Raw genomic sequence first — 16100 nt, 5'->3', positions numbered from 1 at the left:
AATCCGGAAAATGTAGGTCAGATCCAGCATCTGAAGCAAGTCCAGTAGTGTGCATCCTTAGATGTATCATCCATGCAAGTTTGGTCAATATAGGACCTATAGTTACTTGGAAATGAGACCTGCTCCAAAAACTTTAACCTGCTCCAAAAACATTAACCTGGTCATTCTTTTGCTGAAATGCAGCATCTGAAACCTTGACTTGTACAATGAAACACACTAGAAGCATTCTCCATGCATCTCTGATTAATATAGGGCATGGAAGTACTTGAAAAAGAAAACTGCTCCAAAAACTTTAACCTGAGACACCGACGCCAACTTCGTTGAGGTGAGCTAAAAATTTATGTTTCCATTTTTATGCCCCCGAATCGAAGATTCGGGGGTATATAGTTTTTGCCCTGTCCGTCCGTCTGTTTGTCTGTTAGTCCGCAAAAACTCTAACCTTGCCCATAACTTTTGATCGGTTGGAGCTATGGCTTTCATATTTCACGTGTGTATTCCTTGTGACAAGGCCTTTCTTTGGGTACCACCATATTTGATCTTGACCTTGGAGTTTGACCCAGTTTTGCAAAATTTTACCCAATCAAAATTAGATGTTCCGAATCCGCTACTGCTTCTCAAACATCTAACAACATCTCATTAGGGGTCACGTCAGAGCGACCTTTCGATTATGAATAAACATAAAAAATTTGGCCAATCAGATTCAACCTTCTGTATACGATTCTAAAATTAGTTCCACGGCTACATCTTTACATTATTGATGCTCAGTAGACTGTTTTACGTTGAATTAAAGTAATTTTGGTATAAATTGAACGTATAGTCCGCCAATCTGGCATTCTTACCTGAATAATGCAAACAATGCAAACGAAAATGCACAAACTACATGTATACATCTATATATCCCGCACGTCACATTCATATATACTAATATAGGACGGTCTTTGCCGTGCATATTTTGTTTACTACGAAACCCCTCGGGCGTTAAGGTGTGGCAGTAAAAATAGAAACGCATCCGAACTATAAGCCAAGATTTCAGAGACGGCGATTTCATTGGGTAATCGAAAGGTCGTCTGACGTGATCCCTAATGGGATGTTGTTAGATGTTTGAGAAGCGGTAGCGGATTCGGAACATCTAATTTTAATTAGATTGAATTTTACCAAACTTTAGCCTTGGCCATAACTTTTGAACGGTTAGTGCTAGAGCTTTCATACTTCACATGTGTAATTCTTTTGACAAGACATTCCTTTAGATACCAACAAGTTTGACCCTTTGACCTTGATCTTGGAGTTTGACATACTTTTGGAAAACTTTAACCTTGGCCATAACTTTTGAACGGTAAGTGCTAGAGCTTTCATATTTCACATGTGTAATCCTTGTGACAAGACCTTTCTTCGAATACCAACAACTTTGACCCTCTGACCTTGACCTTGGAGATTGACCTACTTTTGGAAAACTTTAACCTTGGACATAACTTTTGAATGACTGGTGCTTCGGCTTTAATATTTTACCTGTGTATTTCTTGGGAGAAGGCCTTTCCTTGGGCACCATTAATTTTGACATTGATGTTTGACATACTTTTGAAAAAGACGTTAACGTTTTCCATATCTATTCAATGGTTGCTGCTAGGGCTTTCATATTTCACAAGAATATTCCTCGAGACAAGACCTTACTTTGGGTACAAACATATTTGTTTTGCATTTGAGAAAGTTCAACCTTTGATTTACGTTGCCATACGGGGGCATCAGTGTTTCACAAACACATCTTGTTTTGAGGAAGAAGTTGTCTCTGATGTCAAAAAGCCAGCTGTAATTTATCTCGAGGAATCGCTTTCATTTGTCTTTTCAGCAGATCTCTGACCGAGAATCCATCGACACATGACATCTAGCTAGAGGGGTCTTTCCCGCATTTTCATTCCTAAACATAAACGCAAAGTTACAATTTTACAGGTTGCTTTCCTAAATGTGTAATTTTTGTTTTACTTTCAACAATCTTCCACACATTTCTTTGGGGGAAATATTAATCTTTAAATATGTAGATATTGATAACACTCGTTTAGAGTGTAATTTTATGTCATTTACAGTACGCATCAAATTCAGCTGTAAAGTTTATTTCCCCCTGGCTTTGGGGTGTGTTATTCTTTCAGTACCTTTCATTTTAGCTGATAGTTGTTCATTATGGCTGTAAACGTTGTCAGTTTCAAGTTGAATGAAGACAAAATAAACTGCTTTATATACTTTCAGTAAACGACATTAAACAGCCTTGTCCTGATTGGTATCCAATCGCTCCTTCTCTTTGGAAGTGGGTTGGACCTATTGGCTGGCGAAAATGCTGAACCATTAGAGCAAACATGGCAATCTACTTATCCCCCCCCCCCCCCGCCAAAAAAAGGAGAGAGAAAAAATGATCATTGAGCGAAGGACACATCCGTTTGACATTCATTAGTATAAAACTAGCAACTCTTTTATATAATAATAATCAGATACCTGGTAAAAACACCCAGAAGTATGGAATTATTAGTATGGCACATTCAATGTATGGAATGTGGGTTAATAATAATAATCAGATATTAACACCTAGGGGTGCGGAATTATTAGTATGGCACATTCAATGTATGGAATGTGGATTAATAATAATAATCAGATATTAACACCTAGGGGTACGGAATTATTACTATGGCACATTCAATGTATGGAATGTGGATTAATAATAATAATCAGATATTAACACCTAGGGGTACGGAATTATTACTATGGCACATTCAATGTATGGAATGTGGCTTGATAATAATAATAATCAGATATTAACACCTAAGGTATGGAATAATTAGTATGGCACATTCAATGTATGGAATGTGGATTAATAATAATAATCAGATATTAACACCTAGGAGTACGGAATTATTAGTATGGCACATTCAATGTATGGAATGTGGATTAATAATAATAATCAGATATTAACACCTAGGGGTACGGAATTATTACTATGGCACATTCAATGTATGGAATGTGGCTTGATAATAATAATAATCAGATATTAACACCTAGGGTATGGAATAATTAGTATGGCACATTCAATGTATGGAATGTGGATTAATAATAATAATCAGATATTAACACCTAGGAGTACGGAATTATTAGTATGGCACATTCAATGTATGGAATGTGGATCAACAGTTCATGATCAGAAATATTTGTTATAGTTTACAGCAATCCAGGAATGGGTAACTCTGCTCAGTGCTATACATGTATTTCATGCTGATAAAGAAAACACAGTTATAGTTTTAATATTTATTTGTCTTTTTTTCTAGTTTTAAATGTGGAAGTTTAGTATGTTCTCGTTTTTAGTTGATTTGTCATGACAGATAGCACGATTAATACAGAAGTGCCCTGTACATATAAGTGCTGCCTCCTGATTCAATCCTTGTTTTGATCTTCCATGTCTTTTATTATAGTTATCGCCTGAAATAAGTACAGGTAAAAATTTTCAATCATTAAAGGCATTACTAAATATCAATTCTGCATTAAATTTGTTCTTCAATTCAGTTGCTATTCTCTCTTTATCAAATCTTTAAATAGATACCCATTCATAAAGTTTGGCGGCGGCAGCGCTAGATTTGCGGGCCTTGGCACTGTCCATACTCTTAAGCACATCTTTAGCCCTGGTCAAGGAATCTGCCGACACGTGCTTCACGTCAAATTCACTCAGCGTTACCTCTATCTTACGGTGGAGTCTCTTCTGATTTTTCCACTCCTAAGTAAGGATGAATAAACATGAAGAGTTCACTTTTACTGTTAAAAGTAATAGTATTCTAAAACTTAAATGTAACAAAAAAACTTCCAAACTTATCAAAGATTACAAGATTAAAGGGAATAACTTGCCAGGATATCCTTCTCGTCTCGACCAAGAATAATATATGTAGCGTGCATTATGACTAAAACCGAATCCGGTGGTTCTTGGTAGGTTCGCAGTTCTTCTAAAGCTGCAAAAAGAATTGCATTGTAAGTAATGGGAGTAGCATGATGGAATATCACAAGCTGGTGTAGGGATTACTGTATACAGCTGAACAGTTTTTTTTCCTTTTTAGTAACAAGAAACAGTGAACCTTTTCGGAGTGATATGTGATGCATTTTCCGTTCAGCTTTCGCCACCTCCCCGAAGTCTTTTCCCCCGCTTTTCTGGAACTCTTCTTTGGCTTTCTGAACTTCTGTCGGTTTAACATTTTCAGACCTCAGTAACTTCAGAAGACGTTCTCTTGCCTTCCTTTGACTTTGGGTCTGTTAAGATAAAAAAAAGAACCTTGGAATAGGGTTTACAAATAATTTAAGAAGTCAGTATTCTCTATGAGTTCTTGAGAATTTGTTTGAACTCATTCAAGTGTACCCAAGTCCCTGAATACTAATCAAATTTTAATGTATTTCGACCAAAAATGTAATTCTAAATTTAAGAGAAAATGTGTTTCATCTAACCTCTGTCCTTTCCAGTAGATAATTGCAAACGTTAACAAATTCAGAGGCATCTGGATCCCGAATGAAAATCTTCAAAACAAACTCCCCTTGTTCATGAAGTGGAGGCTGCACCAAAACATGAACATTGTGGTCTTTCTTTTCAGTGCTGACGGAATTCTCAAAGTATTTTTCATTTTCACCAATTCTCGTCAATTCTGCTTTAGCATCACTATTTTCTGGATAAGCAAAATCAAATTTCATTTCATCTTCTACCCAAGGATAAAGGCCATTAGCATGTGACACCACCTTGACGCCATGTTTGTCAAGTTTAGCAGAAGTGCTTCCCCATCCAACCTCAGAATCCACCGGTAATGGAGCAATTGAATCAATCCCTTTCTCGCATATCAACTTAAACTTACAGACTGGGACTTCAGCTTTGACATGACCTAAAACTCTGCAAAAAATCTGCAGCTTATATTCTCCTACTGCTGCAGAAGGGAACCGGAAGTCAAAATAAGCAACGTCGTCAATGACGTAATGGAGAGAGTACTTCTTCATATTCAAACTCTCGTGTTCCTGAGAATTCAGACGAGAAATCTTGTAATCGAAACTTAGTTTACCCACTGACATGTGAGGAAATCTGATTCTAAGATTGAATGTTTCAGAAACCGCAACCGTACAGCCAATATCCCTATCTATGAATTCAAGTTTCAAGAAATGGAAGGCGGGGTACAAAAACGGACGGGACTCAAACTCTTCTAAGCTGACCTTCTTACTTAAAAGTTGCCAACGGTCATCAAATGGATAGAAAGTATAAATAAAAATCGATGGCTCCGTTAAGAAGTAAAAATCATGCGAGAGTGCTCTAAGAGGAGAGGACCGACTCTCTAATTGTTTCCCGTCGTCTACGCTGAACTCCGGATTATTTTCCTCTTTCATGGAACTGCAACCATTTGTTGGTGCCCCGTTACAATAAACAAACCACCAGTTATTCTCTATATATACAGCGTTCCAGCAGCTACTAGGATTCTCTGTTGTCATGACATTACCAACTTCATACGTTCCATTTTTTTCAAAGCCGTGGATTATAACGCAGGGTATGTTGATCTGTCTAAAAACAAAGACGATCAAAGAAATTAAAAACTTATTTTTAAAAATAATTGAAGAAATTAATTCTGAATGTAAACAAATTCGATAAAATTTCCTGAGTAGGTGCCTAAAAAAACGATTATAACGCGGAGTTGGATGTTTTTGAGCCATATATATATATATATATATATATATATATATATATATATATATATATATATATATATATATATATATATATATATATATATATATATATAACCAATGGCATTGAATATTAAATTCACCTGCACATTTTGCTCATCAGTCCAGCAGAAGTTCCCTCCCCTTGTGTGATGAGATAAAGGTATTGTACTGGATTGTCTCTGCTTAAGCTCCTAACATTATCATTAACCGAAAGTTTCCTGTTTATAATCCAACAAAAAATTGCATACACTCGCTGAAAGTCTGATTCGAAATTTCCACAAAGGTACTGTAATAGAGATTCGTAACTCTTGCATTCCATCTCTGGAACCTGTGTAATTATAAAAGATAAATATTGTAATAATAATTCTTTATATTAAACAACTTTAAGCCATACGGCCCATCAGCATATACAAAATGATCATAAATATAAACGCATGGCGAGATTCTACGGGGGTGGAACCCCTAGTGTCCATCTAAATATTACATATAATTTTTTGAATAGAACATATTTTTTCATATATTATTTTCTCTATTATTCCAAACTCTCTGATTGGCTCATCTTGATCACATGATCAAGTAAACGAGTTACTATTTAAAGATTCTGAAACGCATGTATGTCATGTTGCTACAGATGGAATTAATTTTCTATGTATAACAATTGCATTGACTTCATAAATAGCTATTAATATGACTTGATGTTTCTGGAAAACAGATACTTCAACTCCTAATTGTAATTGTAATGTTCTGTAATAACTGATAAGACGTAACAATGCCTTGAATATGGATCTACTTTATATTAAAACATATAAGATATATTTTTCAAAAATTGATACAAAATAATTACAATTAAACAAATGTATCTTTTTAATTGGTATATTCCCTAAATACCTCTATTGGTATAAAGGCAACACAATGATATTAAACCGCTTACTTTATTTTGATCTCTATGTAAAAAAAAAGAGGACAAGTGAGAAAACTTGTGGATTGTTCCCATTATTTTCAAATTTTGTTTTATCAATCTCTGTGAAAAATAAAATATCAAATGTTGCCCTTTCATTCGGCCAATCCATACCTATATCGACTTCACAGAAAAGCATATCGACCGAGCACGAAGTGCTCGGTCGATATGCTTTTCTTGAAGTCAGTATACATGTATCTATGGATTAACCTCACGAAAGGGCTATATTTGTATAATAATTCTGAGCAAAACTTAAAGCACCTGAAGAGCATGCTGTTTTACTTCAGAGAAGTCTCGACTACTAAAGACTTCAGACTTGGTTAGATGCGGTGGTTCTGGTGGTGGGTATCCATCTATGACGTCATCATCCTCAGTCGTGGGAGGCTGCAAATGAAGCAATTTAACTATTAATAGAAATACTTGTACTTATTGAGCCGAGATCAAATATGTTTAATTTTGTTTTATAATAACACTTCGTTCACATTCTAGTGGAAAGGCAAAATTATTTTTATTTCTTACTTTCGATCAGATTTATTTTTAACTTCTTGTATCATTTCAGATGCATTCATAAAGTTTTTGATTACTCATATGCTTTGTTCAAAATATTCCTTTAGGGAGGTTTTCGTGGTTTGAATATTAAATAATATGAAACAACTTTCTTGATAACAAAGCCATAAAATTTGAGAAGGCGAATTGTATAATGATATAAATATCTACCATTCACTTAAGGAAGCTCTAAACATTGCACACTAAAGAGTTCTACTTATAGGATAGTTTTATGCAATTAGAGTGATCTGCCTTTAGAAGTAAGATAGAAAAATTAATTATTTACACTTAATAACACAATTTGTAATAGATTAAAATATTCTTAGCGTTATATTAGACCAAGAATAAGTAACTGAATTCATTATTTCTATTAATTTTCCCAATGTCAGTAAACAACAGTGATTTCTGCTCACGAATAGTCCATTGTCTTTGAACATTCTTACTGCAGAAATAAGGCAGGTACCCTATGTTGAAAATGAATTAAATAGTCTCAATATGCACACCTTTATATGATATATTTTTCCCCCAGTCCAAAAAGCACTTTTTGGTAGTGTTTAGAGCTTCCTTAAGAAAAGAGAAAATGAAAGTCAAACACCTGTACCCAGACCTTGCTTATGTGTTCTTCCGAGTCAGCTGCTTCAATTTCCGGGGCAGCAATTGCTTCTATTTCCGGATCAGTTGCTTCAATTTTCTCTGAGAAGTCGGTCTGTAGACATTGATCTTCTGTGCTCTAGTGTAGAAAGACCAACTCACATGAATTAAAGTTTAAAAAAGGAAAAAAATATTTCGTGAAAGGTAAATGATGTAACATATGTAATGATGGAAAATGATGCAACAGAAAACTCAAACTGGTTTACCTTTTTTTCAAAGCACACATCTGTTCCGATCGAAACTCTCGCTGTATTCTCTGTTTGGAAACATTTGTCTTTTTTATCCTATGAAAATGAATGTTTAATTTTATGTAATCAATATTGTATTAAAAAAGACAAAGATTTAAAAAATAATTTAAAGCACATAAAAATCCTCTCCTTGGAAAAAATCGTTTCTATCAATTAGATTACAATGGCAAACTCAACTTGAACAAATCACCAAAAATATAAAGCAAAAATAAATAAATAAACAAACAAACAAACCCAAGCAAACAAACAAAGAAAAAGAAAAAAAAAACCCAAAGGAAACGTCCTGGATGTTTGATAATTAATTTTCGAAATAAAGCAGTAAAATTCTTACAACCAAGTCAGAAGGTCCTTTGCCACCTTCCGTTTGTACACCAACGTCACTTGTTTTCTGTAAAAGAAGGCATAAATGAAAATACATGATTTTTTAAAAAAAAAATTGTGAACGGAGAAAGTGTTTCTTCAATATAACAAGTTTAAAATACATAAGTATACATTTTACGACTTCACCTTTTCCTTTTTCAGTCCTGTGTCAGCATTAGTTAATTTCTTGTCGAACTCCGTGCCAACACCGGTTGATTTCTTGGAGACATTTTCTGTCTGCGACTGTTTGTCCTTCGTTATTTTTTGTATCAGTTTTCTCTCGTCTTCAGTCTGTTTACGTTCATACTTGTGTTTATAACACTTAGTACAGAAGATGATCAGATAGATGGATACACCAATGGCTCCTGTAACCAGAATCTCTGTGGACGTCATTTTAAAACCTTAAAGATATACAAAATATATCTGGTTAAAGGATAACGAGAGAGAGAGAGAGAAAGAGAGAACTGTATTTCAGAGTTATGCTGATAAATCCATAAAAAAGATATGCATTTTTATAGGATAAAAGCACAGGCACTTGTTTCGGTAATAAAAGCCTTTTTTAGACAATTTATGAATTATGATAATTACAAAATTTTAAACCGCAGATGTCATGAGAAAAACTGAAATGAAGATCATTGTTACTGCAGTTTGATGACGTTGACATAATCTGGACTTAAAGAACATCGTTTACAGAAAAAAAACTCTTAGCAAGAATAGAATTTAAATCGGATTTCATGTAACACAAAAGCATGATCGTTCAGCAAGTTTCAATGCCAATGAACATAAATACATGTATACATAAATATAACAAATTTTGGATTTGTTGCCATCCGGTAAATTCAAAATTTACAACATGAGAGTTTTCAAAAACACAAAAATCACAGTGGTCATAATTTCTCACAAGATGTCGCAAAGTCTTTTGATAATAAATATTCATGGATCTGTATCACCATGCTCGCCCAATGCATATTTTCCGGTACGTGTCAAAATTAATGAAAATTCTTTTGAGTTAGTCAGTTCAGTGGTAGGTTTGCAGGAGAATGTCGTGACAATGTACATATGATATATACAATACTTAATTTAACATGTCTTTTCTAGTTTTTAAGCCAAAGTAAATAGTCTCAATGTAATGTTATATCACATTATCAAAACTATGTAAAATAACAAATCATACCACTTTAAAGGAAACGCCGTTTAGTTTCTTCCTGTTGATTATATATATACATAACGTTAATGGTGTAAGTATTACGCTTCCTCCCGATGAATCAGTTTTTATTCAATGTAAAATTGCATGTTCATACTGCAGCTGTGTATTAAATATTATAAACCACATGCACATGCCAGGGAAAGCGGGCAGGGAAATCTCTCTATAAGGTATTGGACTGAAATGCTAAACCTCTTCACATACATGCATCAAGTTTGACCCAAGCATTTATAGTAATTGTAAAGAAAAAAAAGTTGAACATCAGAAGTGTCTATTGCGACTTGTCACGTGCTGCAAGGTCGGTTTTCATCTCAAATACACTAAAAATGGACAATTTCTGCTAAATATACACAATTCCCAATGCATTATATATCCACAGAAACAAAAAGTCGATGTATGATAATCTCAGTATTTGTGTATTTTAAGTTTTAGTATGTAAGTTGTATCTTCAAGGATTCATAGAGACTGACAGCCGTGTTATCAGCGCATTCATTAGTAACATAAGAACAATACATGTAGACATTTCTTATCTTCTCTACAGTTGTATTCTTTCTTTCTTTCGTTCTTTTTTTTTGGAGAAATTAAATAATAGCATAGTAAAGGGACCAATTTCTTAAAATGGATGAACATTAGTTTTTCTAATGCAATAGAAGTTTGGAGACCGGTAGAAATATTAGTGTTTTATATGTTAATAGATGTTTTCTCTACAATTTATCATTATACATCAAACTAATTGCAACAGATTTTCTCTAATAAATAAACTTTAAAATGCACAATGTAAATGTGGTAAATATCTAGTAAAATCGGATAAGGGCAAATCATTATTTGGGGCTACATAAAATTTTAGTGTAGAGATTATCAGAACATGGGTCAAGTTTTGTCTCTAAATCTTTATGCACACTTTTTTTTTTATTATATTTAATATTTATGAACAAAGTGCACCGATCGATGCATACTAAATTATTTCATATCTATTCTTTTCTAAACTGTATTAATCACTATTGATGTGTTAAAAATGCTAACATTTCCAAAATAACTAAAAAGCACAAGGTAAACTCAGACCATACATTCGAAATTTATATTATCTATGTGAAGTAATGATATGTTTAACTGTATAAAAATATTTAAATCAAATTCCGCTATCATGAAAAACAACAATTTTCTTTTGATTACTTGGAAAGATTTATAGAGTTAAGTCCCCTTTCTATAGTAATTCTCATAGGTAATAAGATATGCCAAAATTGTGCTTTTCCTTCATTGGGTTTTCTTTAAATTTTTACTGAATATATTTTGTACATCTTATATTTCATTTGTCCCAAAATAATTTCTGTTGAAATTTGTTTGACGTTGGGCCTACTGGACTGTAACTACTGCTGTGAAAATACAGCAGCATGTACATGTATTTGACTTCGAATATCCTATTAAGCTGTCTCTTGGCAAGGAAAAGTGATTTTTTTAGAGCAGTTTTAAGTATATATTTCCTCTTAATCACTGTTTTATTGGCTTTGTCGCATGACAGACACATATGTATAACTTTGTCCGCTGTCTGTCTGCTTGTCCGTCTGAGACGACTAATACGTCCACTGAAAAGACTAACTCTCTATATTATACACATTATCATAAAACTTCATGGAAGGGTACATCTATGTACGTTTTTATCAGTCGAAAATGTGGTTTTCACAAATAGCTCTGTGACTAAAAGAATACATAAATCTTACTAGAAAACATGCGTTAGTGACTACAACTGTACGTGTCAATTTGCAAGTAATAATTAAGATTCAATTTAACAAGTAGTTTATAAAGAAAATAAGTCCTCGACAGAGAACTAACAGCAGTTAGGTGATGCCACACTAAAAACAATGATACTGTTTGACTTGATCACTCAGTGGAGCATACAGACCATGGTCCATGGGCCGCATGACAATAATTTCAAATAAGCGAGGGATCTTTATCAGGTACGTGTTATTAGAATTATTGTGAGTTTTAGAAGAAATCTGAAAGATCGTGATTTTTTTAAAAATTTAATCCCTAGATCAAAGTATAAAATGTTGCAATCTCCTACATAAGCCCAGGAGACACATTACATCCATTGAACTCTGCAGTTAATCTGTTTAAATTCTTTTCTCCAGTCCATCCAATTCTCCTTCTTTTTATTTTCTAGCTTCTCTGCGTTTTAACAACACCCTCGGTTTTGTGTAATCCGTTGTTTTAACAACACCCTCGGTTTTGTGTAATCCGTTGTTTAATTTCTTATTCCTTCTTTTATATGTATCACAATGTTTTGATATGCATTCATGTTTGACCTTGATCTTGGGAGAGAGGCAGACTAAGCATATTGATCCATGTAAGGTATACATGTACTTACATAGTAAATAAAATATACCCTAGGTAACCAGCATCACGTCTGTTTATAATACCGATATGTATAAGCCTCTCTTTCCTCATATCTATATAAAATACCAGTATAATACTTGTAATTTGTCATTACGCTGTACTTAATGTCAGTTTATGAGAATAATTTAATACACTGACAATGTCTGAAGATGTGAACCAAGTGAAAAATCAGCGAAAATGTTATTTCTGCTCATGACAAAGGGCACATGGCGGGTGTGACCGGTCGACAGGGGATGCTTACTCCTCCATGGCCCCTGATCCCATGTTTGCTCTGCTCTCAGCTTGTGTATTGTTAGTTTGTTACACTTGTGTGTTGTTAGTTTGTTACACTTGTGTGTTGTTAGTTTGTTACACTTGTGTGTTGTTAGTTTGTTACACTTGTGTGTTGTTAGTTTGTTACACTTGTGTGTTGTTAGTTTGTTACACTTGTGTGTTGTTAGTTTGTTACACTTGTGTGTTGTTAGTTTGTTACACTTGTGTGTTGTTAGTTTGTTACACTTGTGTGTTGTTAGTTTGTTACACTTGTGTGTTGTTAGTTTGTTACACTTGTGTGTTGTTAGTTTGTTACACTTGTGTGTTGTTAGTTTGTTACACTTGTGTGTTGTTAGTTTGTTACACTTGTGTGTTGTTAGTTTGTTACACTTGTGTGTTGTTAGTTTGTTACACTTGTGTGTTGTTAGTTTGTTACACTTGTGTGTTGTTAGTTTGTTACACTTGTGTGTTGTTAGTTTGTTACACTTGTGTGTTGTTAGTTTGTTACACTTGTGTGTTGTTAGTTTGTTACACTTGTGTGTTGTTAGTTTGTTACACTTGTGTGTTGTTAGTTTGTTACACTTGTGTGTTGTTAGTTTGTTACACTTGTGTGTTGTTAGTTTGTTACACTTGTGTGTTGTTAGTTTGTTACACTTGTGTGTTGTTAGTTTGTTACACTTGTGTGTTGTTAGTTTGTTACACTTGTGTGTTGTTAGTTTGTTACACTTGTGTGTTGTTAGTTTGTTACACTTGTGTGTTGTTAGTTTGTTACACTTGTGTGTTGTTAGTTTGTTACACTTGTGTGTTGTTAGTTTGTTACACTTGTGTGTTGTTAGTTTGTTACACTTGTGTGTTGTTAGTTTGTTACACTTGTGTGTTGTTAGTTTGTTACACTTGTGTGTTGTTAGTTTGTTACACTTGTGTGTTGTTAGTTTGTTACACTTGTGTGTTGTTAGTTTGTTACACTTGTGTGTTGTTAGTTTGTTACACTTGTGTGTTGTTAGTTTGTTACACTTGTGTGTTGTTAGTTTGTTACACTTGTGTGTTGTTAGTTTGTTACACTTGTGTGTTGTTAGTTTGTTACACTTGTGTGTTGTTAGTTTGTTACACTTGTGTGTTGTTAGTTTGTTACACTTGTGTGTTGTTAGTTTGTTACACTTGTGTGTTGTTAGTTTGTTACACTTGTGTGTTGTTAGTTTGTTACACTTGTGTGTTGTTAGTTTGTTACACTTGTGTGTTGTTAGTTTGTTACACTTGTGTGTTGTTAGTTTGTTACACTTGTGTGTTGTTAGTTTGTTACACTTGTGTGTTGTTAGTTTGTTACACTTGTGTGTTGTTAGTTTGTTACACTTGTGTGTTGTTAGTTTGTTACACTTGTGTGTTGTTAGTTTGTTACACTTGTGTGTTGTTAGTTTGTTACACTTGTGTGTTGTTAGTTTGTTACACTTGTGTGTTGTTAGTTTGTTACACTTGTGTGTTGTTAGTTTGTTACACTTGTGTGTTGTTAGTTTGTTACACTTGTGTGTTGTTAGTTTGTTACACTTGTGTGTTGTTAGTTTGTTACACTTGTGTGTTGTTAGTTTGTTACACTTGTGTGTTGTTAGTTTGTTACACTTGTGTGTTGTTAGTTTGTTACACTTGTGTGTTGTTAGTTTGTTACACTTGTGTGTTGTTAGTTTGTTACACTTGTGTGTTGTTAGTTTGTTACACTTGTGTGTTGTTAGTTTGTTACACTTGTGTGTTGTTAGTTTGTTACACTTGTGTGTTGTTAGTTTGTTACACTTGTGTGTTGTTAGTTTGTTACACTTGTGTGTTGTTAGTTTGTTACACTTGTGTGTTGTTAGTTTGTTACACTTGTGTGTTGTTAGTTTGTTACACTTGTGTGTTGTTAGTTTGTTACACTTGTGTGTTGTTAGTTTGTTACACTTGTGTGTTGTTAGTTTGTTACACTTGTGTGTTGTTAGTTTGTTACACTTGTGTGTTGTTAGTTTGTTACACTTGTGTGTTGTTAGTTTGTTACACTTGTGTGTTGTTAGTTTGTTACACTTGTGTGTTGTTAGTTTGTTACACTTGTGTGTTGTTAGTTTGTTACACTTGTGTGTTGTTAGTTTGTTACACTTGTGTGTTGTTAGTTTGTTACACTTGTGTGTTGTTAGTTTGTTACACTTGTGTGTTGTTAGTTTGTTGGATGTTTGAGTATGGTTACTATTTGTTATCTTCACGTTGATCAAAATTTTATCCAAAATGACTGATTTAAGCAATTTTGTTTAGAAAATATACTGCACATGTGAAGAAAAAAAATGAAATGCAAGCTGCAGATCTTACCTCAAATTACCGGCAGCGTTTACGAGGACATCCTTTAAATTCTGCACATTTAGATAAAAACCTACAGTTCTAAGAATTACATAATAATTTTCTTCCTACTTGACCGAGTTAATTTAAAAGGTCTCCTTGAACCCACAGAATAGTAAGACATCTAAACCAAGAAAGGAAGTGAAATATTAACACTCTACAATACTTTAATGTTTGAATTCTGATAAAGTTTTAAATATGCTATGACAATCAATACCTGTATTTTATATTGACGTAAATAGCTTTGTTAAGCAAATATAAATGGCACAGATGTGGTTACAAACAAGGTATAACAACGATTATCCAGCACGTGGATAGCGGGAATTCTACCGACCACAAACTTGCCTACATTTCATCATAAATCTACATAATTTGGTGTCACTACATGCTAACATACGTTATACATGTACTTTAGTTTGTTCATAAACAGTATACAGTTATAAACTTATGAGTCTTGGAAGTAGAAAAACGCAAGTACAAGATCCTTTATTTGATCTGTTAACAGAAGAGGCTTTATGAGTAAAATTCTACTGGGAAACCCTTTAAAGTTTCACACTATATAACTTCCACACATGAAGAAATAACACATTTTCCTTGGCTATCAACTCCATAAATAAATAAAGAGACGTACTGATAGTGCGATAAAAATGTTGATAAACATTTCACCACTAGAAGAGAAGAACAATGTATTATGGTTTACCTGATGTGTCCTAGCTTTTCTTCATGCCGTCAGACTATAGTTGTAAGACTATAAATAGATGATTGAGGAAATACCGGTCTGCACTCTTCCCGTAAACTCAAAGGTGCCCATCTACTTCTCGTGCCACCAGAGTGTGGTCCAGGTATATACCCGATCCTGATAACAGGTATAAAACACACGGAGCCCTGACAAGGCCGTGAACTTAATTCCTCGTCTGAAGGGCGTGGAGATAGCAAAACACACAGCAGGAAGGTGTGGCAGCGAAAAACACGGGGCGAGGAAGTCATAAAAGAATCTTTTTTCCTCTTGTTATTGTTAAAGACGGGGTGTGTCGGCGGAGACGAATATGGATGATACTTATTAAATGTCTTGTATTGCTTTGTTCTGTTTATTGATTTGTCCTATGTTATACTAGTACCTATATGTAGTGTGCATAGTAACAAAAATGTACCTAAGAAGAAATTATTATCATTTTATAAACAGCGTGACAGTTTGCTTGTTGGAGCGTGCTAAAATTTTTTGTGCTGATTATCATTTTACTCATCGATTGGATGTTTGATCTCAATGGAATCAATAATATTTAGTATATGAAACACAGAATCCAGCAATACCACTGACAATACTGACCAATCATATTGAATGATTGCTCACTAGTATGCAGTAAACAACAATTACAATATGTACATGTGGACAGACAAAGCAAGATTTACTTCCTGT

General features: G+C 34.0%; 1 protein-coding gene and 1 long non-coding RNA gene across 2 annotated transcripts; both read right to left on the bottom strand.

Moving 5' to 3' along the window:
• Positions 1 to 3270: 3270 nt before the first annotated feature.
• On the bottom strand, positions 3271 to 3761 carry LOC133183145 (uncharacterized). The gene is made up of 2 exons (XR_009720593.1): positions 3578 to 3761; positions 3271 to 3456 (listed from the first exon to the last, which is right to left on the bottom strand). It is a non-coding gene; the product is annotated as an uncharacterized LOC133183145 (long non-coding RNA).
• Positions 3762 to 3858: 97 nt separating this feature from the next.
• On the bottom strand, positions 3859 to 15400 carry LOC133183870 (hillarin-like). The gene is made up of 10 exons (XM_061318765.1): positions 15384 to 15400; positions 8629 to 8882; positions 8453 to 8509; positions 8080 to 8157; positions 7830 to 7952; positions 6938 to 7060; positions 5820 to 6046; positions 4465 to 5554; positions 4101 to 4272; positions 3859 to 3977 (listed from the first exon to the last, which is right to left on the bottom strand). The coding sequence occupies exons 2-10, from the start codon at positions 8872 to 8874 to the stop codon at positions 3859 to 3861; spliced, it is 2235 nt and encodes a 744-aa protein (XP_061174749.1). The 5' UTR covers positions 8875 to 8882; positions 15384 to 15400.
• Positions 15401 to 16100: the final 700 nt, after the last annotated feature.

Source organism: Saccostrea echinata, unplaced genomic scaffold (genome assembly GCF_033153115.1).
Source record: "Saccostrea echinata isolate AGI-Se365-2 ecotype Australia unplaced genomic scaffold, CSIRO_AGI_Sech_v1 ptg000009l, whole genome shotgun sequence".
In the NCBI taxonomy this organism is placed as follows: domain Eukaryota; kingdom Metazoa; phylum Mollusca; class Bivalvia; order Ostreida; family Ostreidae; genus Saccostrea; species Saccostrea echinata.
Note: the sequence above shows the minus strand (reverse complement) of the source record. Positions and strands in the feature narration are given on the sequence as shown.